The 24,988-nt window shown below is 37.4% G+C and overlaps 1 protein-coding gene across 4 annotated transcripts; it reads left to right on the top strand.

The window, feature by feature from the left end:
* Positions 1-24,389, top strand: LOC136853616 (uncharacterized). Of its 4 annotated transcripts, none has more exons than XM_067129411.1 (5): positions 1-137; positions 18,130-18,286; positions 19,811-19,940; positions 22,594-22,773; positions 23,226-24,389. In XM_067129411.1, exons 1-4 carry the CDS (start codon positions 16-18, stop codon positions 22,734-22,736), a joined length of 552 nt encoding a protein of 183 aa, XP_066985512.1. In that variant the 5' UTR covers positions 1-15; the 3' UTR covers positions 22,737-22,773; positions 23,226-24,389. The 4 variants fall into 4 exon arrangements, with proteins under 4 accessions (XP_066985512.1, XP_066985511.1, XP_066985514.1 ...); XM_067129410.1 differs by having other exon boundaries at positions 23,208-24,389; XM_067129413.1 differs by lacking the exon at positions 22,594-22,773.
* Positions 24,390-24,988: the final 599 nt, after the last annotated feature.

Below are 24,988 nucleotides of genomic sequence, written 5' to 3'. Positions count from 1 at the left end.
CCTGTCTTGACTGCAATGGCCGGTCGGTCGGTTAGGTCTCGAAGTGAATGTGGGACTGGGACTGTTGACAGTGGGCAGTCTGCAGTAGACAACCGTGGAGTAAACAACTATTCGCTCCTTGCAGCCAACACCTCCAAGTAAGTTTTGTTTATTTGTAAACATACTGTGAAAGATTTGCTCTTAGTTTATCAGTCAGCTGTAAATAATTACAGGTATGTGTAGGATATTACTGTTGATTTTCGTTGGCCTGCAATGCGGTATTTTAGCGTAGTCTGTGTACTGTTTAATATATATTTTTTTAATAGAATCATCAGACTTCATATGTAGCGTGATGCCTTTGTATTGAAATAATACATAGGTCTTCCTGCTTAGAATGTGATGTACTGTCAAGTGAACGTGACTTATATTTTGATGTTGCTTAAAAGTGTAACTTTGTTTGGTCGTAGCAAACACAGCGGGAATAGCCTTCTCACGGTAAAAAAAAAAAAAATGAAGGAAACAAAAATGCAATACGTTTTATTTACTTATTTCGTGACCGCGCTTTAACCTGTTCGTTGCCGTGCTCCAAAATTTGAGGCAATATGATTTTACTTTTATTGGCAGTGCTCCGAAGTAGTTGTGTGATGTGGCAAATCTTACCCCATTGCGTTTGATAGTGAGTCAATGTTTATCAGTTTTGACTGCATGTGGCATTAAATGTCAATTTAACATGAACACGAGAGAGGGAGAGTTTTGGTGTTAACGATGTTTTGGCCGCCGTGTAGGCCTATTCAAGTATACTGCACCACGCTTACACAATAATTCCTGCCTTGAACGTAGACAGTTCACACAAAAAACCCTTTATTTGCAATAATTGTCATCAATTTACAGAAAGAAAATATATAATGGGGAGAGAGAGAGAGAGAGAGAGAGAGAGAGAGAGAGAGAGAGAGAGAGAATATCGAGGGAGTAGACTGTAGATACAGCAGTACTGTTGTTGACTGAATGAACTTGGGACGCAGTCAGTCTAGATGCAGTTTGGTGGGAGACTTGTCTCTCAGTCTACAAGACATGTTTGCGGCCATACTCCATTTATATTTTGAACACTTCCTGTCTTAAACCGTCTGTAATCCTACACCAAGTGAAACCCAACTCTCTTGATGATGCTTCTTCTCCTAGGCCATTTTACCTCCCGCCATAAATCAGAATTCCAGTGCAGGAGTTCACTGCCCGTGTATAACGTATAAACAACACACGTTTCTTAATTCATGCACGTTGAATCTAAATTTTAGGTTGGGGGATTCAAACCTTGTGGATTGACTACACAAATGCTTTACCTTATACACCCTGACATCTACTTATGAGTCTACATAGCTCATGTATGATGCCTTGTTCTGTGGACAGCCAATTGCATATGGTAAAGTCGTTTGTAGTCATATCCTTATTGACGTCCTATGTTGAATCTTTCCATATGTAAACAGATGAAGACTTCTCTATGTCCTGTGTTGTAAAATGGTTAGCTTTGTTCAAAAGGTAGGCCTACAAAAATTATTCCGCCATATAGACAGTGAGGAAGACTATAATTAGTGTGTTAATTGTACTATTCGAAAGTGTTACGAGGAAGTGGGAGAGAAAGCCATAGAAAGTGCTTGACAGAGTAAAAGAGGCTTTGATAAGGAAGGACCTCGATGTACACAAAGTGCATGAGTACGTGCAGGAGTGAGTTGAATGGTTAAGTGTGGGTTTTGGGGTGGGAGTGGTGGTGGAAGGGTTTCAAGGTGCTAAAGATGAGATTTATGAGTAGGTGCACCAAGCAACTTGTTATGGAAGATTCTGCTTAGAAGACGCTTCCAGGATGCAGAAAGTAGTGACCATTATTGGTATTTTTTTTTTATCAAGCAACCAGCCAATAGGGAAACACTGCTAAGTGTAGTGTAGACACACCCACTATATATAAATATATAAATAGTGTGTTTGGTTGCTTTATAAAAAACGAACATTGCTAAGTGTATACACACTATACATATATACATACATACATATATATACATACACTGTCTACACTTAGCAGTGTTTCCTTATAGGTTGGTTGCTTGATAAAAAAAAATACCAATAATGGTCACTACTTTCTGCATCCTGGAAGCGTCTTCTAAGTAGAATCTTCCATAATAAGTTGCTTGGTGCACCTACTCAGAAATCTCATCTTTAGCACCTTGAAACCCTTCCCCCACCCCTCCCCGCACCCCAAACACGCACTTAACCATTCAACTCACTCCTGCACGTACTCATGCACTTTGTGTACATCGAGATCCTTCCTTATCAAAGCCTCTTTCACTCTGTCAAGCACTTTCTATGGCTTTCTCTCCCACTACTTTGTAACACTTTCGAATAGTACATTTAACACACCAATTACAGTCTTCCTCACTTGCTATATTACGGAGTCATTTTAAAACATGTAGGCCTACCTCTTGATCAAAGCTAACCATTTTACAATATAGGACATTCTCCATGTGTTCACATATAGCAAGGATTCAAAATTGGACGTCAATAAGCAAATGACTGCAAACGACTATACCATACGTAGACATAATAATAATAATAATAATAATAATAATAATAATAATAATAATAATAATAATAATATACACATATCCATATATTATTATTATTATTGTTATTAAAAAGGATGGTTGTATTATACGAATTTATCTTATATAGTGTCTTTTCTATCTTCCTTATGATTCGCTTTTCAGGCTCAGCGATGTTAGTCAGTAACTGGCCGATATTCATGTTGGAAAAGGATAGTGTGCGGAATATGGGAAGTCTTTTATCCAATCAGAAACCGTTCGTCTGGGTTCAGGTTCTATTCTAGGTACCGTCGACATGTTTCGACCAGCTCGTTGGTCATCCTCTGGACGTGGTTGCAGAAGGTCTGAAGAAACGCAATGCAATGCAATGAGGGGGGGGGGATAGGATAGAGTGAGGGTTCGATTACAAATCGATTTATAGGTGCTCGGGTTGGTATTTATATGGGGGGGTGGTTCTTGATCGGTGCTGAATTATGATTGGCTGTCCGGGGCATGTACCCTCGGGCGGAGGGTACATGTTCGGTTTTCGTCTTGCGTGCGAGCGGCGTCATAGTGCTGGGGATGAAGAGAAGAATTTCGATCCTTTGATGCCGAATTTTGATTCGCTCTTTCGCTATGGGGGTCGCTCGGTGCATGTCTCCTGGCTGCCGTGGGCAGGAGAAAGGTTTCTTGCGTAATGTTGAGTGTCGGTTTCTCCTTCCCAATCTGCAATGCTTCCAAGAGGCGTAGGCGGCGGTGGTCGGTAGTTCGGTCAATTATTTCGATGTTCGTGATTATGTCTTTTCTTGCTATTCTCTGGTTATGGACGGTCCTGGCATGATTAAAGATAGCCCCCTGTTGGGCGTGGCAGGAAATCCTCTTGGACAAACTCTCCTCTAAACCACTGTCATACAACTGACAAACGAAATAAGGGTATATGCAAACCTTGGTCATACCGATGTAAGAACCTAGGCATCGACTTGGATGAGTAGGTTCCGCCCGAGGGTACATGCCCCGGGCAGCCAATCATAATTCAGCACCGATCAAGAACCGCCCCCCCCCTATAAATACCAAACCGAGCACCTCGTTTCTTCAGACCTCCTGCAACCACGTCCAGAGGATGACCAACGAGCTTGTCGAAACATGTCGACGGTACCTAGAATAGAACCTGAACCCAGACGAACGATTTCTGATTGGATATTTTAATAAAAGACCCCATATTCCGCACACTATCCTTTTCCAACATGAATATTGGCCAGTTACTGACTAACATTGCTGAGCCTGAAAAGCGAATCATAAGGAAGATAGAAAAGACACTATATACGATAAATTCGCATAATACAGCCATCCTTTTTAATAAGACCTGTTTAAAAGAGGGTCTACTCCCTCCATTATTATTATTTTTATTATCGGTATTGATATTAATAATGGTATGTATAATTCTTGGGAACAAGTTGAAATCAATGTCAATACTAAGTTTCACAATGTTGTACCTCTAGTAGACATCTTTTTATATCAAGTCATGGTTTATCTGAGCGACCTTCTTTGCATTGTACTCACGTGGAGTCAGCCATCAGTGACCGGTGATGTTATCACATGGTACAACTTTACAGCAAAAGGATTGTGTTTGTCGTGACTAGTTGTCTTTCGTATTAGGAAAGGTAATCCGGTATTCGAGCTGTAATCCTACGTAAACCTTTTCTTAGAATTTCTACGTAGGTCGGAAAGAAACCCTACAAAGGCAGATTGAATCGGGTTAGGGTGGGTGGCTAGCCCGTAGGCCCACAACCGTCGTGGGCCATTGGATTTTTTATATGAATAATTAAACTGATAGGCCTGCTATCTTTTACATAAAGAACACAAGAAATGAACCACATTTCTCTAATTTGTATTTATTGACCGTGGTATCTGGATAAAGAAACATACCCAAGCCATTTGTATAGCTTCTAGGCACCTGACTACGAGGGGCAGTGGTTTCAAGCTATAAATTCAATGTTATTCACTATGATAGTATGGCTTCGTTTATGCGGTTCTGTAGTTTTTACTTTAAGATCCCTCGTGTTTTGCCGGAAATAGAGCGACATTTAGCTCTTCCATCGTTGTGGTGATATTTACTCAGGCGCAGGCATTTATAACCTATATGCTTTCATTCACGGTTCATTTACTACAATACGAATCTAACAAGACGACTGGTTAATTTTATATTCGGGAATCAGCTTTGTTAGGGAAAACTTCTTGGTGTAAAAAAAAATGATTGTGTATGATGCGTATTATCATTGTACTTCTTTTTTTATACTAAAAGGTGACAATGCTCGTCCATTTATAAGCCTAGGAATATCACTGACGATATCTTAAAAATGAATACAAATTAGGCCTCTGTGGGTCCTCAAACCCTGGCGATATATTTTGAAGCCTAGGCCTATGAACCAAACCCGTTTAACGAGTCTAGATTCCATCTACTGGTCGTGCCTGCACGTGCTGACCAACGCCTAAACCAGTACTCTAGCAAGATACGTCTTTACACACACACACACACACACACACACACACACACACACACACACACACACACACACACACACACACACACACACACACACACACACACACACTTTGCAGCGTGCCTTCAGCCCCTAGCTGCAAGCCTTTTCATTCCTTTTACTGTACCTACTTTCACATTCTCTTTTTTACATCTTACTTTCCACCCTCTCCTAACAAATGATTCATACTTCAACTGCGAGGTTTTCCTCTGTTACACCTTTCAAGCCTTGTACTGTCAATTTCCGTTTCAGCGCTGAATGACCTCATAGGTCCCAGTGCTTGGCCTTTGGCCAAAATTCTGTATTCAACTCAATTCAAAACACTCATGTACGTATTTCTATAAAATGTACATATATAGAAAATTTATGTAGTTCATTTTTGAGTTAGGTTATTTTAGCTTTTTTTTGTCGATATAATTCAGCATAAGAAGCCATACAAGTAATAAAACGGAAGACATGGAATTTGAAAAGTTTGTTGAAAGCAGAATTTCGTGTAAAATACTCTTGTTGGAAAATTTTTTATTTATAGTCTCTAGTACTAATGAAAAGTTATAGTCACCAAATGACATTGTGCCAGCACTGCTTTTGGTCTTACGATGACCTCGTAATCTAAAAATAATTTGACCTCTCCTTGTGAACATTCACTTTAAACTGGGTACATTACACATTATTAGGTCCGAGGGCAAATTAGACCGACATAGGCCTATGTACTGTAGCCTTACACAGTCCTGTCTTGCATTTGTTACACTTTCTGAAACGTTTCTGCATGGAAGTTTTACTTTGTCAGTCTTAAATGTAGAATTCTTTGTTCTTTATTAGACTTTCAGCTCAGGCAACGAAAGGACAAAGGCACGTCATCGTGCACTTGGCAGCCAGCGTTGGCTTCTCTCTGTTTTCCATTTCCTATTAGTGGAAGTCAAACAAAGGGGGTTCAGGGAGTGGCTCTCTAGAGAGTAAAATATTAGTTATTTTTTTTCTAAATCATTCCTGTTTGTCCAGCAATATCGCACAGGCGAGAGAGTATCACATGCGACGTGGATTGACCTCGACGAGGTTTTGATAAAGGTTGTATTTGATTGCTTAGAGGGAATACTATTTTAAGTTTTATCTTTAGTAACCCAACGGATATATTTGCTGTGCTCTTCATTATGTTAGGTAATAACTAACATTATATATATATATATATATATATATATATATATATATATATATATATATATATATATATATATATATATATATATATATATATATATATATATAACGTCTGATTTCGTTTATTTTTCGTTGTAGAATGAACACACATCCTTAGCTGTTATGACAAACACTAAAAAATGTGACATCGACAAGGCCTAATGATAGCTCCAAGATTTTGTGAGAGATGCACCGTTTTTTCAATTGAACCAGAAATGAACCTACTTAATTCCATGCGCCGTTTATAGTCGGATAACGTTTATTTATTTATCTATTTGTTCATTCTGACGGGCTAATTAGCATGTTCGTACTCTGGATGCTAGCATTGTTTTGTACCGTGTGTTTTTCTTAAGAATTATGGATCTGTGTAAGTGTTTTTTGTTTCAAGGGTCTCAGAGCACCTCTCTCTCTCTCTCTCTCTCTCTCTCTCTCTCTCTCTCTCTCTCATCAACCCCGAAAGTCCAACCTACTTCACTTTTCACTCAATTCCGTTCCATCTCTTAAATCTCTATCGTCGCCAGATTGAGTGGTTGAAGAATATTGACTGAAAATAAATGTATATATGACAGTTCAAGGAAATTCCGTGTGGCAATTTGTTTTACGCTTTAAGGCAAAAGAAAACTTGCATGTCCGAGTATGAGAATTTATTTAAGTGTCGTGTGTTCGATATTTTTAAAGTCTTTTTTACTTTTCTTTCTTAATCCTTTCAGGGACTTTGAAGAAACAAAGTAATTAGATGGTAGAACCTCGTCTCATGGCCACAAATTTTGATTAGGCCTAGGCTGAGTGGCAACATGTGTTGATAGTTTGCAATACATTAGTCACGTGTCTTTATATTGAAACGAACTGTAAATTCAAATCTTTTGAAGCTTTGTGGAGCCATAACTTTTCACGTTACCCGCATGTATAAAATTTTGTGCAGATATTCCTGTTTACTGGGTTACAGCGACTATTTTCACTCTTTCTGTTGTGCTTGCATATCAGAATTGGTATATTATCTGTACCTCCTAGTCAGGGGTTGCAATTGCGCAGTTTTCATTTCCGGAAGACGAAAGCAGACGAAACGAGTTAGCTGTGACTCATTAAATAAGCAGACTAAGAATTACGATAGGACACGGGTCCTGAGGAAGCTGCGGGAATCGGTTGTAGTTGGCCTTGAATATAAAATGACGGGGTACCTTCTCATCGTAATGAATTTCATGATACTATTGCGTTCGAGGGTCGTGTGCAATGATTTCGCGTCACTGTGGGGCCATTTTCAAAAGTGTACCACGAATGCTTAGAAACCCTAGGATTAGGGAACATTCTTTAGTCCTTACAGAAACCCCTTTCGTTTGCCAGTTATATGGCAGTGGTTTAGAGAGAAGAGTTTAGTGTTTTTGACAAGATATGGAGATACTGGTTTAGAACACTTTCTTTAGACCAAGTACAAACCCGAATTTCGTTTGCCATTTGTATGGCAGTGGTTGAGAGAAGCGTGCGTTTTTGACTGGATATACTGTAGAGAGATTGGTCTATAGAAATATCTTTATTCCTTGCATATACCCTTATTTCGTTTGTCAGTTGTATGACAGTGGTTTAGAGGAGAGTTGAATGTTTGTGACAAAATTTAGAGAGATTGGTGTAGAGAATATTCTTTAGACCTTGTACAAACCCGAATTTCGTTTGCCAATTTGTATGGCAGTGGTCTGGGGAGAAGAGTTAAGCGTTTGTAACAAGAAGTATAGATATTAGAAGGTCGAGGAGAGGAGAGAAAAGGAGAGAGTGGTAGAGGTGAAACGTAATTGTATCTTGAAGTCTCAGTCACGACAGAGACGTGTACCGGAAGTCTGTTTTATCAAGGGTATAGGGCCCACGTTGCCATTCTGTGGCTGGCTGTTCTCCCCAAGAGTCGAAGGTCTGAGGTGAATTACAGAATGATGGCTTTTGATAACTATACTTACCACTAGATTTTACCATGCTTTAGTCAAGCTGTTCGTTCTACCTTGAATAATGAAGGTATGGCATTATACCACGTTCTTTTAAAAATGGCATCTTTACTCTTTGTTTTGGTTTGGTTTTTCCGAAAGCCAGATCTCAGCCAGGTGTTCAGTACAACTGCGGTATTTGAATGCAACGCACGATTACTTTTTTTTTTTCTTCTTCTTTTTTTTGACAGTTTGGAATGTTTGTAGAAGTGATGCTTGCTTTGTCTTTTTGCTGGTTTTTATTTATATTTTCCCATGCTGGTAGTGAGTAAGAAACCAAACCATTTTGACACTAATGAGCTATATTTGCCTACGTAACAACGAAACCATTTTATGCATGTAAAACACACGCATCTAAGTCATAAAGTTTCCCTAAAATAACTCGGATTAAAATCACGTTTGTCAAGTTTTGTACTCTCAGTAGAAAAAAAAGCTATTTCCAAGGTTAAAAAAAAAATTACTTGGGACTTGGATACAAGGCATACCCTTAGAGCAAAGTCGTTCAGGTGGCATCAGAATGAGACGTTGTAAATATGAACGAGCACGGACGACCTCAGTCGCTCTCAAATAACCGGGTGTCGTAAAATAAAAAAAAGATAACAGGGTGTCGCAACACAAGTATGCTTCGGTCAAATGTCGAAAGGTGATGTTGATGCGTCACTGCTTTGTGTTGTCCGGAAATAAAATAAATTTTTGCCTCAAGTATTTGATAACAATTTGATGGAGTTCGTTCCTGTGACGTGTGACGAAGAACTTCGCTTTAAGGTTGTTTTGGGGAACTTGTTTTGGGATTTTGACCAGTGGGGTCCAGGTTGTTGTGACTGCCGCAAGTTTGAAATTCATTCATCAGCAGTTGAGTCTTCGATAACAGCTCTTGTGGCTTACGCGTAAATACGTGCCCTTGCGTTCGCTTACACACACGCACATATTATTTATAAATATATGTAAATTTTATATATATATATATAATATAATATATATATATAATGTAAATTATATATATTATACAGTATATAGACGAGTATATATATATATATATATATATATATATATATATATATATATATATATATATATATATATATATGTATGTATGTATGTATATATATATATGTGTGTGTGTGTAAATAAACTGAAGATAAGATCTGGAATTCAAACGTCCTTGAAACCTAAGAAAAACGTCGTTACCAGGTGTCAGTACCCCATCCTCAGCGTCATATCCGAAATGACGCAGTAGAGTTTTTCCTAGAAATAAAAAGAGTAGGATAGCCTTGATAATATAGCTCGATCATTCCGGTTTAGGAGACGGATGCGTTCCAAAAGGGCTATAATCTTTTAACCCGAACTTCTGGTGAGGTAGAGGTGGCCACAGCAGTCGTATGCTAGCGGTGCAGTTTGGTCGTGTGAGCAATTCTTAATTTCGGACTTGCAACTTAAGGAATGAGTCATCATTATTTGTTGACTCATAAGATCCGTGTTGAAGATGTTTTAGATAATTGGTCTTACCGTAAACCCGGAGATTGTCGGCTTTTCTTCTTCGAGTTTTCAAACTTAGACTATATTTAGTTTTAACATATTTTTTTAGATATATATATTTACTTATAAAAAATTTTCGTTCATAATTTTTTTAGCAGTTAAAAAATTTTAAGTTAATTTCTTAAAAGTTATATTTACTTTAAAAAGTTATATTTTAAAGTTTTAAGTCTTGATCTTTCTTTTAGTTTTTAAGTTTTAATCTTTTTTAGAAGTTATATTTTCTCAAAAAGGTGTCTTTTTTTTTAAAGTTATAGTTACAAAACGCTTCAAGTCTTAATCTTCTTGTTAGAAGTTATATTTGTTTAAAAAACCTTAAAGTCTTAATCTTAATCTCCCACCATTATATTTTCTCAAGATCATTTTTGTCCATCGATTTAATTTTTCGTAAGTTTTTTTTAATCTCTTAACTTCGTTTCAGTTTCATGTTTCATCTTAGTTACCTTTTACTGTCTGCTTCAAATGTTTGCCAGAAAGCCAGTTGATGGAAGCTCTGGATAATTAGAATTCCGTCTTCGCGGAATCCTTTCAGAGCGTTTTGTCCATTGTTAGAAGGTTTCTGCTTTCTAGTTTCCAACAGAAGCCGTAATTGCGCTGAAGCTTATTTCCTGTAGATATTTATACCTTGGATTTAATAATTATGATGAAAATAATAGGAACTAAAATGATGACAATAATAAAACTTTATGTAAGCAATAGTTTTTTTCAGACGCCATTGCAAGACTGACTGTACTTAGAAATTTCTGTAATTACGTTGGATACAAAATGTCGGTCTGGTACAAATAAGATACAGTTCATGAAATTTACGCAAGAAAAAATATCCTGCGGACTTTGAAATGAACTGAAGAAAACTGAATCAGAAGTTTTTGAAGTGCGAGTTGATATACGCATTGCGTAACACGCTAGCAGAAATGAAATAAAGAAGTCGTAGATTCGGTCCCTCCTAAATATAGGTTCTGACCGAAGGAAGCTCTCTCTCTCTCTCTCTCTCTCTCTCTCTCTCTCTCTCTCTCTCTCTCTCTCTCTCATGACCTTGGGAAATTTCCAGAGCTATCGGCGCGTCGCTAAAAAAAAAAAGAAACATAAAATGTATTCTTTCGCAATCTCGTGTTTTCGTCGTGGCTTCTAAAAGTTGCACAATATGGCTACCAAAAACTGGCGGAGGGGTTTCGTCTGTAGCCAAGGAGTCTGTAGCCTTTATGGTCAGAAGGGGGACAGTCCTTGAATGGGTAATACGATTCAGAACCGGTAAGAACTACAAAGCGGTGGTTGCTGTGATCCTGGCCAGGTTAGAAGCCTCGATGCTCGTGTACAAAGAACCCTCGTGTAAGCTGTCGTGTCTCCGGAAACAGAAAAAAGGTGGGCATGGAGGGTGGGCATGCCATGAGGCAATGCTCTGAAGGCCTTTTGGGGGTGTCTGTTCTTTTGAGTTTGAATACTCGGGCACCCTGGCAGGTGAATGGATGGTGGGGGGGGGGGACGCTGATCTCTGTACGTGATGCAAAAAGGTGAAATGGAGTATAGAGGAAGTTCAACCCGCTGGGTACTGTATTTTTCTTATTTTTTGCCGGGGGCCGGGGTTCCGTGGGCCGATACTTTGGGGTATCTAAAGGTAGTGATACTCTTAAGATATGGAGGGAATAATATTAGATTTTCTTAAAGGTAATGGGATATTATTTATTTGACCCCTAACGTTTTTTTTTTTTTTTTTTCTTTTGAAAAATAGCTTTTAGGGAGACTTCTACAGCTACTGTTATCTCTGTAGATTTTCTCAAAAGTAGATGAGGTAGCATACTGAAAACCAACGCTGTTTCTTCTTCTTCTTCTTCTTCTTCTTCTTCTTCTTCTTCTTCTTCTTCTTCTTCTTCTCCATTTCCTTCTTCTGCATCCATTTACTTCGATTAGCGCAAAAAAGTCTGTAGATATATCAGGAACGATCCCTCCAAAGCCTCGCACCTGGCCAAAAGTGTCAAAGCAACCATCTTGTTATCACACAAATTCGGATTACACTGACCACTGATAAAACATTCACCATGCCCAATAGCCTTCGCTCGTTGAATAGAGATCGAGTGAGGTGAAGAAATCTTCAATATCTTCGAGTTATCACGCGATCATTTCCTTCGTTAGCAGTCTGTGGGTGGCGCCATTAATGATGGATTAGTAACCAAACTGGGTAGAGTAACGTATGTGGTTATTGGTGGATACAGTTGGAATACTGGCGGTTTCATAATCGAGCCGAGTACTTGTGTTATGTCACGCATATATATATATATATATATATATATATATATATATATATATATATATATATATATATATATATATATATACACATATGTATGTGTGTATGTTTGTATGTACTGTATGTAATTCCACGTTAACCTTTCAAGAACAATTACGTCTCTTACCTTGAAATTGGTGGTTCGTCTTCCTTACCTGGAGTTTGTGCGGGTTTTTCCATGAATTGTGGTTACGACACTTCCTTTAGCCCATGAGTCACGTGGAAACCTGCATTGTCTGGGTAATATATATATATATATATATATATATATATATATATATATATATATATATATATATATATATATACTGTATATATATGAAACTGCTGCCTTTCTTTATTTCCTGCTGGCTCCTGATATATATATATTTAAAATACGTATTTTTATTTATTGAAAAAACTGGCGCTTGGTTGAATTTCCTTTCTTGAAATATAGAGAACTCTTAGTGTGATATTTAAATGTGCTTTTGAAAGAAAAAGAGAGTAATGTACAGCTTGATAAGTTCATGAGATAATCTTACGCATAGATACTCTGTTTGTTTATTAATTTATTACACTTCTGCGTAGATAATATATTTGTTTATTAATATACTACATTTATAAAATTCTTCATAATCGCGTATTTGTCCTGTGTTGCGGCATCAGGATAAGTTTTTTATATAGGAAGATATTGTAGTTGGTTGGAAGAGGTAATATAAAAAAAAAATTCTTTAATACTGAACCCAAGTTGGGACAGGTAATATAAATAAAAAAAAAATCTTTAATGTAGAAGCAAGAATAACGAAGATAATGTTCTTGTTGGTTGGAAGAGGTAATATATAAAAAAAAATATTAAACACAAGAACGACGAATAACGTAAGTGTTATCGTGCAAGGAGGTTTCACATATAGGCGGACCACCTGAATTTTCGGAGGCCTTGAAACTTGTAGTTTGAACGCTGCTGCGTTCCTTGAGTTCTGTCATCCGTCAGAAAGGCGGAGAAAGAACTGTTTGTCCTCGGGACGTCCTTTTGTTTGTGTCATTGTTTTGTTTTTGTTCATTTGTTTTTTTTTTCCCTCACCTTTGAGGAACAAGAGATGTTTCCATGGCTTTGCTCTGAGAGAGAGAGAGAGAGAGAGAGAGAGAGAGAGAGAGAGAGAGAGAGAGATTTTTACATGTAATCAGACATGGACATATGGCATGGGTGGGTGTCATGAGAGAGAGAGAGAGAGAGAGAGAAAGATTTTTACATGTAATTAGACGTGGACGTATGGCATGGGTGGGTGACATGAGAGAGAGAGAGAGAGAGATTTTTACACGTAATCAAACGTGGGCGTATGGCATGACATGGCATGGGTGGGGGCGCCATTACGGTAACCCCCACCCCATTCTCCTCCTAACCTGTGCCCCTCCTCCATTTAAACTCTTCCTGTATGTTAGTATGGATGGCAGGCTCTGAGCTATTCGACCCACACCCAATTCCTCCCTCCCCTTCCCTTCCCTCTCCCCCCTTCCGCCCCCCTGCGGCCTCCTCTTATCCAACGAGAGGGTATTCATTATAATAGCTGGCCTGGACCTCTTTGTTTGAAGTAATAACGCTCAAACCCTTCCTGGGCACGAACGGAAAGCAGCATTTACGTGATCTTGCCCCAGAGGGATAATTTTCCTAAAAAGCACACATACACACACACACACACACACACACACACACTCACACAGTGTGTGTGTGTGAGAGAGGGAAGGAGGGTGGGGGGGTGGAGGTTGGGATTCAGTGACTCTCTTCACCGGTGAGAAGACCTGAGATCGATCCCATGGGGAGACACAGACTGGTCTGTTTCCTGAAAAAAATTAATTGTTCCTTGGCCAAAGTTGTGAGTTGGGAATTAGGTGCTTTTTAACTGTGGTCGGTCAAAGACGGATTGAAATTTGCTTGGGGTTTGCAAAAAATTGGTTTGGGACTTGCAACCTCATCCCAAAAAGACTTGCTGTGATGAAGAAAAAAGTAGACCTTAGTTTAACCAGACCACTGAGCTGATTAACAGCTCTCCTAGGGCTGGCCCGAAGGATTAGACTTATTTTACGTGGCTAAGACCCTATTGGTTACCTAGCAACGGGACCTACAGCTTATTGTGGAATCCGAACCACATTATAGCGAGAAATGAATTTCTATCACTAGAAATAAATTCCTCTAATTCTTCATTGGCCGGCCGGAGACTCGAACTCGGGCCTAGCGGAGTGCTAGCCGAGAACTCTACCGACTCGTCCAACGAGGAACTTCGCTGTGATGAAGAACAGTGTTTAAGTAATTGTTTTACTCGCTAGTATTCAAATTAAATGTTTAATGTTACTCTACCAGTAAAATAAAAGGTGAAAACATAATGAACTTGTGCAGATCTATTTTGCCAATGCTTACCATTTCCGGTGATACCTAACATTCACAAATTTTCATATTTGGCCACATTCTCGCTTCGCTGAGCAAGCAAGTTCAAGCTGCTCGTTCCTTGAAGTTGCTTTTGGGGTTAATCTGCGGAAAAAAATGACGTCTTCCTGACGTGGTGGGTTGGGGGGAGGGGTGGTTAATCCAGTAAAGGCTGTATTTGCTACGTAAGTAGGTCGCCTTTACTAGGTTGCACTTGTAAAAAAAAAATCTTTCTTCTTTTCATCTTGTTTTCTTGCATTTCATCTTGATTGTGTTTCTGGCCTTCATTTCTTTTAGCTTAGTTGCGTTATTTGTTATTACTTAGTTGTCGTCCTTGCTCCTTCATAACTCTTTATGTTACGAAGCCTCTTGAATATACTGCTTAGATTTTAGCACGCCTGTTAGACTCTTAATCTTCTCTAAAAACAAATGGAATTTGTAATCAGTATTCATATACGAAGCTGGTGGGGCCGGTCTATAGCTCACGTGAATAATATTCTCTCTCTCTCTCTCTCTCTCTCTCTCTCTCTCTCTCTCTCTCTCTCTCTCTCTCTCTCTCTCTCTCTCTCTCGTCCTAGCTTTCTTCTCATGTCCTGAAATTTCGGAAGTTACGGTGATCTATGCTTGAAAGGTTATGCTTGTGAAAACTATAATCAAAGTTTTTTCTACTTACAACAATTTTTTGTTTGTTTAATTTTTATTTATTGAATTGATTTATGTATGTTAATCATCTTTTTATTGATTTATTTAAGAATTACCCAGACCGTTGAAGTGTGGTTCAATGTGGTTTTGTATTCATGGTACAATAACCAGGTAGCCGTAACCGGTGATAGAACATCTAACATACGGAGGGTGTCCTTGTGATTCCTAAGAAGCAAAAACAAGTGAAGTAAACGGAAAACATCACTTCCGGAACTATAGGGTTCTGGTGAAACTAGTCACTACGGAAATGCATGGAAAAAATACAAGGAATAATATTTCGAAATCTGGCATTTCGGGAAAAAAAGTGAATGACTTTTCGTACTAAATCACCACTGCAGGCATTACTTGAGGTTCTTGGCGGGCCGCGTCCCTTCGGCACCTACAGTAGCCGCTGCAACCCCTTTCAATCCTTTTACTGTACCTCCGTTCATGCTGTCTTTCTTCCATCTTACTTTCCTCAACTATCTGCCAACAATTGTTTCAACATTATTCTCAGCGCTGAAGGACCTCGCAGGTCCCAGCGCTTGGCCTGTGGCCTAAATTTTATATTCCAATTCCAATTCATACAGTAAACACAAGAAAAGACTGTGGATCCTCGAATGAATAAATAATCACACAAAGCTAAAGAACAGCTAACAAATAACCTTTCCGGAACCGAGGTCACTTCTCCGAAAGCAAGGAGGCGGGGGCCGCTGGGGATGGGGTTATTCGTCACAGCAGCCGCAGGAGACCTTAGAAATGCACAATGCAGAAGGGGGGAAGCAAGAACCTTGTCGATGTTCCCGGGGGAACCAGGTTAGGTCCTGGTTTAATTTTAAGGCCTTCCGCCGCCGTAGCACGTGCTTCTACGCATGAATGGTGTCTCGTTCACCGTTTCCCACTATTTCATTTATTGCCAGATTGGGAGCGTGTGGTTTGGTTATTTATCAGTTGTTAGGGTTGGGTATAGTCTGCGGGTGACGAGGAACCCTTAGAATTTTAGGTGCATGGAGTTAATAATAATATAAATTGATGGTGGATGAAGAAGTAATGGGATATTTGCAAAGTAATTTAATATTCTGTTAATAACAGATTAAAACACTAATGCCTACCGTTACTTTCATCCCCTGCAATTATTAACATTTATGTTACCAATTAGCTGTTAACATTGTCTTAAATAATTATTAAGATTGTCTTAATGTCTTAAATGATTGTTAAGATTGTCTCAATAATAATTATTGTCTTAATATGTCTTAAATGATTATTAAGATTGTCTTAATAATAATTATTATTAACATTGTCTTAATAATTTTGTTAATTATCATTAACATTGTTAATAATTAACATTTGCGTCAGATCACCATAAACGTCACTGCTGTTGATGTTATCCTTTTGCTACAATAGTTTTATGTAATTTATTATTATCATCAATATTGAAAAAAAAAATTGTATAGAGCAATGTGATAAATATCACATAATCCTATACAAACCCAATTTCAAAGTATTTCTCCCAGAGGTTGCATTACGTAACATCAACTTTGATTCCTTAAGTTACTTCTTTTAAGGATCAGCTGGTCAGAAACCTCTTCAGTATCGGGTCCGCAGCGAAAGGAATTCATGTACATTTTTTAAGAAGAATTCGCTCCAATTTGCGACTTACCGCCTGGCACGCACTCCCAGTTAAAGGATGCTCCTGTTTCGTGACTGGCTCATTATATCATTATTTGGTATATGGTACCAGAAGAAGTAGTCGTCTTAGGTTGTGATTTCTTGTATTTTTGCCCTGTCGTTTTTACTCTTGTTTGAACCGTTTTGTTTTTCGTTATAGTAGATTTTAATGGAGATATCCCCCTCTCTCTCTCTCTCTCTCTCTCTCTCTCTCTCTCTCTCTCTCTCTCTCTCTCTCTCTCTCTCTCTCTCTTCCCGAGGAACTCAGGCGCTCTTACAGACAAACGTACTTACACAAATGCCTACAGGTAAGCATTTAACGATATGCGAGAATGCACAAATTTCATACAAAGCTTTTCATTCACTTCATACATTCGTGCGTGCAGTCCACAAACAACGTAAGCATATTTTCGAATTGCGTAGATGTATGCCAAAATTAACACGTACGTACCAGCCATTGAGATTATTATATAAAAGTACCTTTTCTTCTTCTCTCCGAAGAGGTCCGTATAGTGCACTGTTACGTGTCCACTTTGCCTGCGTGAAGTCTCGTCATTCCTTATGCCCGCTTATTTTTATTACTTGTCTGTCATGTGCTATTAAGTGAAGTGAAAGTGACCAAGAAACACATAAGGAGAGAGGACCCTGAAAACTTTTGACAGAGTGAACGATAAAATAAGAACGAGGGAATGATAAAATGAGAACCGGTGAAAAAGTGGCTGGTTTTTCTTTTCTTTTTCTCTCTCTCTCATTCGTACTCTGGATAGGAACTGGGGCAATGGTGATTGACAGGTGTTGAATGTACGGAATGCACGAATGTGGTGTTTTAGTAATAACCATAATAATATAAATAAACTTTTTGAATATTAATACGCCACAGACATGAAACTGTATCGTTAATACTTATACAATTCAGTATTTTCCTTCAAGGCTAGAGTATTTTTGTAAGATTTTCAAGACAGTTACTGCTGGTTGTTCGAAAAACGTTTTGTGTGTATTATTTGGAGTCATTAGGAAGGCAGTAAACGTTAAGGGATCTTCTATGTTCATTTTGATGTTTATACACAAACTCGAGAATATTTTGGGACAAATTTTAATTTCCGTAATTTGTCCCAGCAATTTTTTTGTCAGTTCTGCTTTCAAAATACAGTTTGTGGAGGTTATATTGTTAAAAATATTCCCATTTTCCGCTTTCGAAAGTTGAACCGAAATACGTTTACTTCTGAAAGTAGTGTAAACGGCGTGAAATCTGTACAACTCATTATTATAAAGCCAGTGTTTGATCAAAGAGCGACTAACAGAATTACTCTTCATTTTTCAGATCATTTGCAATGGCAAAGAGCGGAATGCTGTATTTGGCACTGGTGCTGTGCGCCGTCCTGGCAACGTCGGAGGCTCTGAAATGTTTCCACTGCAACAATTGCGGGGACGATGCAGGCACACCTTACGATTGCAGTGACAACAATGACGTTTGCTTGGTAAGGAGAGGCCCTTCTGCCACCAAGCTTTTCAGCTGGTCTTGGCCCCCCCCCCCCTCCCCCGCTTTCCGCATTTATTTTTGTTGACTGCGTAGCCCACTCAGTATTGAATTTGATGTGTGGTTTTGCTGTTATTTCCTATTTATTTCTGTAAACTGCATAGCCTACGTAATATTGTATTGGATATGGTTTTCCTATTTTATTTCATAGATGATCAGCATAGTTCTTTATTTTTATAAACTTCATAGCCTACATAATAATAAATTGGAGGTACTTGTTAGGTACATGGCCTTATTTTCTTTCATAGATGTATAAGCATAGTTTTCATTTTTATAAACTACATAGTCTGCATATTATTGAAATAGTGTCATTTCTCATGTATGATTTTCCTAAGTTATTTCCTTGATGTATTATGATAGTCATTATCACAGTCTTTTTGCAGTACCATCATCGTTAGTCAATAATAACAGCAATGACAGTAACAGACCTGTTGATGATTATATTTACTAAAAAGGAACGTGGCCATGGTGACAGTATCTCTAATTGTGAGACTTTCATTAGCATTCATTTTGAGGAACATGACAGCATTAACGATTATAAAAAAAGGTAATGCATTTGAGCAATTGCATTCATTACGATGAGGGTGTTTGTAATGGTAATGAGAGTTGCACCTCCTGTTGTCATTGTTATTTCCTTCAGCCTCTTGTGTCTTGATTATCATTCTTCCTTTGTTTTATTTTTGCTTTTTTATTATCTTTTGCTCCCTTGTTTTTTTTCAGTATATGTAGGATTATATTTACAGGCTGTAAATTATTATACAGTATAAAGTTCACGTGTTGCTTATTTTTGCTCTCATAACAATAGGCTGTGATGATATGCAGTACAGTCCTATAATTTTGTGATGAGAGAGAGGGAGAATTTATTATCATGAAGAGCAGTTACTTTTATGATTTATAAAGCTGCGTGGCCTTTTTCCGTGCATGACCAGCATGACATATGTTTTTGCTGCGGATATGTGGTCTGTTAGTCCCATAACAATAATGGTGATGAAAAATGACAGTGGTTTATAAAAAGGAAATGAAGAATGGCAAGTATTTTGAAGTGGTTTATGAAAAGGAAATGAAGAATGGCGTGTATTTTGAGTTTGTTCATAATTTATTAAAATGGAACTCGTGATTTGTGGCAGACTTGAATTTGTGTTTTTTTTTTGTTTGTGTAACATGATTATCCTGGTGTAATTTCTTGGTGCAGTATATCAAAAGATTCTCTCTCTCTCTCTCTCTCTCTCTCTCTCTCTCTCTCTCTCTCTCTCTCTCTCTCTCTCTCTCTCTCTCTCTCTCTCAAATTGCATTGTAATTCCAATTTTGACTCTTCATCTGAATGCCTATTTGTTCTCAGAAGCTGTGAATTATCTGGGATCAGCTTTTTCACTTATTCCAATTATCTTCACATAACCTCAGATAACTGCAGCTAAAAAGCAACAAAAACTAACGAACTGAAACTAAAATCTCCACCCCCTTACAGAAAATCACTTTAGCTGGAAGAGTACAGAAGTCTTGTGCCCAGAAGGCAGCCTGTGGTCTTGGGGCTGTTGAACGAGGAGTGGTCAATGCATGGAACAACCTCAAGAATCTTCTGAGTGATGTGGATCAGGGTAAGTTCCTTCACTCAGTCCACTGTTGGTGATAAAGGATAACCTTTTACATTAGATTTCTACACAGTTGCAGGCTCTGTTCCTTTTCCTTTACGTTAAAGGACTTTCTAGGTTAAAAATTGGGCTAGTAGTACTTTATTTGCTTTTAAGATTCTTGACAGGCTCCAAGAAGTCTGTTGGTAACGGGTTAAGTAAAAGGTATCTTTTACCCTCAGCGGGTATTGATTTATACCCTTATTTCCTCCCTGCCATGTACCATAATTCATGATTGACATTTCATACAACTCACTTGTGTACCAGTATGATCTTATTGATTATGTAGGATTGTTACACAATCACTTATTGCATTACCTGTTAAGTAAATCAGTTACTGTACAGATTTATTCATAAATGTGCACACGTTGATATTGATCAAGCCAAAAAGGCTGTTAACTTGCTAAGCAAACCTCCATTAATTGCTGTGTCAGTGAAGAAAATTAAATTGACCACAGAGAAGTGAATGACTAACGAGATGAAATTAATAAAAATTTAAAAGGTGAATCAAGATATAAATTATGAACAAAAATTAAGAAACTCCATGTCATAAAAAAATGGCAAAAGGACAAGGCCCAGTAACATAAACTTGGTGTCCCACCTACACTTCAAAGATCATGGCACCTCAGCAGAATATAGGCCAGACTCACTGAAACTATAGCACTTATTAAAGCAAAATGTAAGCCAGGACTCTCTCAAACTAGAGCCCATAGGAACAGTAATCACAGGAAGTAGGGGCAATAGTAGAACTCTTACAATAAAGCTTATGGAAGATAGCCAAGCAATAAATGTGCCATGGAAAAGGAAACCCCATGTTTTATCATGAGGATAAAGATAATCCTGGAAATCAGACGCATTTTTGTCGTTTTTTAAAAGTAATTTGATAGGAAAAATTGTAACCGGATGATTAGGATACAACTGAATAAGGAATTAAATTTTTATGAAAAATTGTAACTGATTAAGATGCAACTGAATAAGGAATTAAATTTTTAATGATTAAATATTGGAAAAAACGCAGTACAGAAAATTACAGAACTTGTGTTTTCGTTTGTTCTAAGTAATTTATTAATATACAGCATCTAAAGATCTTAAGATATTGGTACTCACAATACACCTTACCAGTTACTTATTCATGGTTCATAAAAGGCATCATGTGTATGTCATTGGTATGTATTAATGCGTCATGGGTTGTAGGGTATAGGCTTGGTAACACTTCTAAAGTAGTAGCAAGTGCTACATGCAGAAGCATGTTGATCAGTGCTGCCAGATTAACCAGTAAATGGTTTTATTATTGTAGAAGAGATGGAAAAGCATTGTTACCAACAGAGTGTGAGCACACACACACCCAGACACACTCACAGAGTTAGGAACTTGGAGTGTATGCACTTAGGATAATTTTCAGTCAGTGAGTGCCTTTAATAACTGATATTTATGGTCAGTGATGGTAAAAGAGCAATATCAAATTCAGTAATCCAGTGATTTACGAGTCTCTTATCTTTGTCATTGTACTGCAACTCTTATTTTTAGTTTTGGTAGCCATAAGTCGTCAATCAATTTCAGAAAATTTTGTTTAAATGAAGCAAAGATAACACAGTTAACCCAGGAATTATTAATAGATTGAATATGTCCAGCATTTCTGATTGGAAATGAAATATCTGAATGACAGTTGGTCGTTATCCTGTTGCTCCCATAACTATTATATTTTATATTAGCTGTCCCACTCCCTCCTGATCATATATCCAGACCATTGCAGTCATTGAGATCTATTGTTTATTCTGTAGCAACAGGACACAACACCTCTCCATCACTTCATCATGTTCCCACTACATTTCACCCATGAATCTTAGCCTTTTGTAGGAACTCCTTTTACAGAATCCCTTCCTTTTTCTTTGTGTTAGAAAACACACTACAACATTGTACTGTACTGAATTGCTGAATTAATCAATATTCTGGAGGATGCTGTCAAGTGTCCTTTCCTTTTCACTATCCTAATTAGGTAGAATTTTAGTTGCAATTTTATCTTTCAAGTGCAGTGCAGTTACCAGTTGTGTTTAAGCTCTCACATATTTAGTGCTCTTAAATTTGCTAATTTCTTTGTAGTAATGAGAAGATTGAAAGTTAATCATTAGATTTAGATTTAAAGATATGCTGGCCACAGTTGCTTGCATTTATTTTTATGCCATTGGTAATGACATAACTATCTTCCATTGATGAATATAAAGGTTAAGTTTGCTAGAAGGTTTTCTTGTAGACTGCATATGCCAGGATTTATATAGCATTTGTTTTTTTTGTTTTTTTGTGAACTGTGAATGTCAAAATTTTTATAGAATTTTCGTGCCTGTCTAATTTACAGTTTGTTGAGGTCCTGTAAATGAAAGTTAATAGATAAGATCAGCTATTCTACACAAGCTGCTCCATCCCATTAATATCCTGTACTGTAAAAATCTTAGTGAAACTTAGATATTATACACCTCCCACACTTTCAATAAAATCATCCTCAACCAACTTTGCAGACTGGACAAATTATGTAGATCCTTGTCCACAGTGGTAAGGACTTTGTAATGGTATTGTAAGTCAAATTGTTAAAGCATTCCCCCTGAACCCTTTTTCGTTGCTTCAGATGTTGTAAATATCCCAGATGACGCCCAGGCAAAAATCGTGGCGTGCTGTGAAGCCGACTATTGTAATGCTGCACCTGGCAAGATGGCCAATCCCGTCATCCTTATTCTTTTGCCTCTCCTTGCTTGTATTTTCCGCCAATAAGGACTGTGATGTTGTTTGCAGTCATCCTGGTAGTAATGTAAGTGTTCCTATTATTCCCTGGTAATTTTTTGTTAGTACTCTAATGTAATATATTTTAGTCTGCAGTGTTTATTTATTACAGTAATCTACAGTAGTTATAGTTGAGAAAAATGCATTTTAGGAAATTTCCTCATATTTTTAATCGAGTATCTTTTCACTCGCTGTACAGTTATTTTGATGCAAGGTTCTGTTTGTATGAAGTTTATTATGCAGTACTGTGCAACATCATACTTTAGGTTTAGTTGTCCAAACATATTCCATTACAGTAATATATAGATGTAATTGTTAACACTATAAGATTAATTAAGATTTTTAGACTAGCCTTGTGTATTTGCTCATTTCTCTCACACCCAGAACAGAAAATTGTGTCTGCGATACATCCTGTTATACCTTACCCTTGAACCATCCTTTGTATTCTGTCCATTGTGGCAGATTTCATTGATTTTTCAGAAGCCACAGATGCGCAGCTCATCTACTGCTGCGACAGGAGTTACTGTAATGGTGCCACATTGAGAACTTTCAGTCCTCTTCTCGTCGTCCTGACTCTTCTGCATGTAATACGCGCATGAAGTGATTTTTTTTTTTTTTGTAGTGAGTTCCCTTGTTCAGGAATTTAAAACTGTATTTATTAATAATCAGATGAAACTATTTACTGGAAAGTCTAAAAATTTATGCCATATTGGGATTTTTTTGTTGCTGTAAATGAATGTTTTAATTTACCATTTAGAGAGGAAAACTGGTCATTTCAAAATAGATTAGAGATAACTGAGAATGTTCTTTTCAAAATGGAATAGTTTTTCGTTTAGAAATTCTTTCAAATGGTTTGTTGGCTGAAAGTGGTTGTCACATATTGCTAGTTTACACTCAGTTTTGTAATTTAATATACTATATTCAACCATATGTTAAAGAGATGTACACATAGCAAGGCAAGTGATGCCCTGTGGTGGAGTTGAGATGCCTTAAATGCATACATTAGAGTGCTACATTTAACTTGAGACTAACATTTCCGAACTCTGATTCATTTTAAGATTTAGATAGAGACTATCCCAAGTAAGGAGAGGGTGAACTGTTGTTAGTTTATAATGCTAGAACATGCAGCAGTACTATAATTTCAGTAAATTATGTATGTTTCGTAGGATTTCTCCTGTTTAATCACATTGAGCTTTGTAAGAATCAATTCAAGATTTACAGCTTTACATGTCATAGAATTTTCAAGGTTGTATATTAAGGCAGTATGTTTTGAAATGTTGGTATTTTTTCTTTCTTTTTTTGTGCTTTTGAAATGTTAGTATTTTTTCTTTCTTTTTTTGTGCTTATATGATTTCCAAACGCTCACATGGACAGAGACAATGCCCTCAGTACCTCAAGTGGATTGATTTTCGTTCCAAACATATCAAATGTATTGTTTATCATTTGTGTATATTTGGAGTCTAGAAGGGGTGAAGTGCATTATGATACTTAATGTTTAATATCCACTTTTATTTTTATATACCCGTAGGCTACATCCATTACCGTTCAAAAAATACTTGTATACAGAAGTATCCAAGATGTATTACATAGCAGAAATTTGTGAAGCACTGTATTTTTTACCTCTGGATAAATAATATTCAATTATTGCTAGTATCATTCACCTTGTTCAAGATTTGATTAGACATTACTTGTTTTTTTTTAGATATTGTACTATCTAGCTGTGTTTTTTATCTTTGTGTATTTCATTCAGTAAATAATGAAAACGAGGTATGTTTCAGAACTATAAAGGAAGAGTATAAATGAAGACTTGGACCAAGTATAAAGTGCACAAGGTAAAAGAGATTGAGAGAATTCATGAGGTCTCTAAACCCATAGTGGGAATACGTGTAGTAAAGATGCTCTAGTGTACTTGATAATGATAGTCATGTTAACATTCTTCGAGAATCATATATTACAGTATTGTCAAGTTTTTCCAGGTTCTTTAAGCTTGGGAGAGGCTTGTAACATGTACGGTAATGTTTGTCATATTTGAGGAGTATGGGTTACTGGTATGTTGCATTATGTACAAAAGTACGGTATATGCATTTCATGGGATGTTATAACCTGCCCAGGTATGACATAGCTAAATATTTTGTTTATAATTAATGTTTATGGCAACCCCTTATGAAGTTAGTGTGCTATAATCATATTTTGTCTTTTCTGATTTTTTCTTAATGAAGATCCATTGGTTAAGAATTTCAGGA

The sequence above is a fragment of the Macrobrachium rosenbergii genome, chromosome 27 (assembly GCF_040412425.1).
Source record: "Macrobrachium rosenbergii isolate ZJJX-2024 chromosome 27, ASM4041242v1, whole genome shotgun sequence".
In the NCBI taxonomy this organism is placed as follows: domain Eukaryota; kingdom Metazoa; phylum Arthropoda; class Malacostraca; order Decapoda; family Palaemonidae; genus Macrobrachium; species Macrobrachium rosenbergii.
The sequence above is the reverse complement of the archived record's forward strand: the minus strand, read 5'-3'. Positions and strand labels throughout refer to the sequence as shown.

Excerpts from the sequence above, each read along its gene's own strand:
- LOC136853616 (XM_067129411.1), top strand. The coding sequence starts at position 16 with ATGGCCGGTCGGTCGGTTAGGTCTCGAAGTGAATGTGGGACTGGGACT. Across the intron at positions 138-18,129 it reads CTTGCAGCCAACACCTCCAA|ATCATTTGCAATGGCAAAGA; the intron begins GTAAGTTTTGTT and ends TTCATTTTTCAG. Across the intron at positions 18,287-19,810 it reads ACAACAATGACGTTTGCTTG|AAAATCACTTTAGCTGGAAG; the intron begins GTAAGGAGAGGC and ends ACCCCCTTACAG.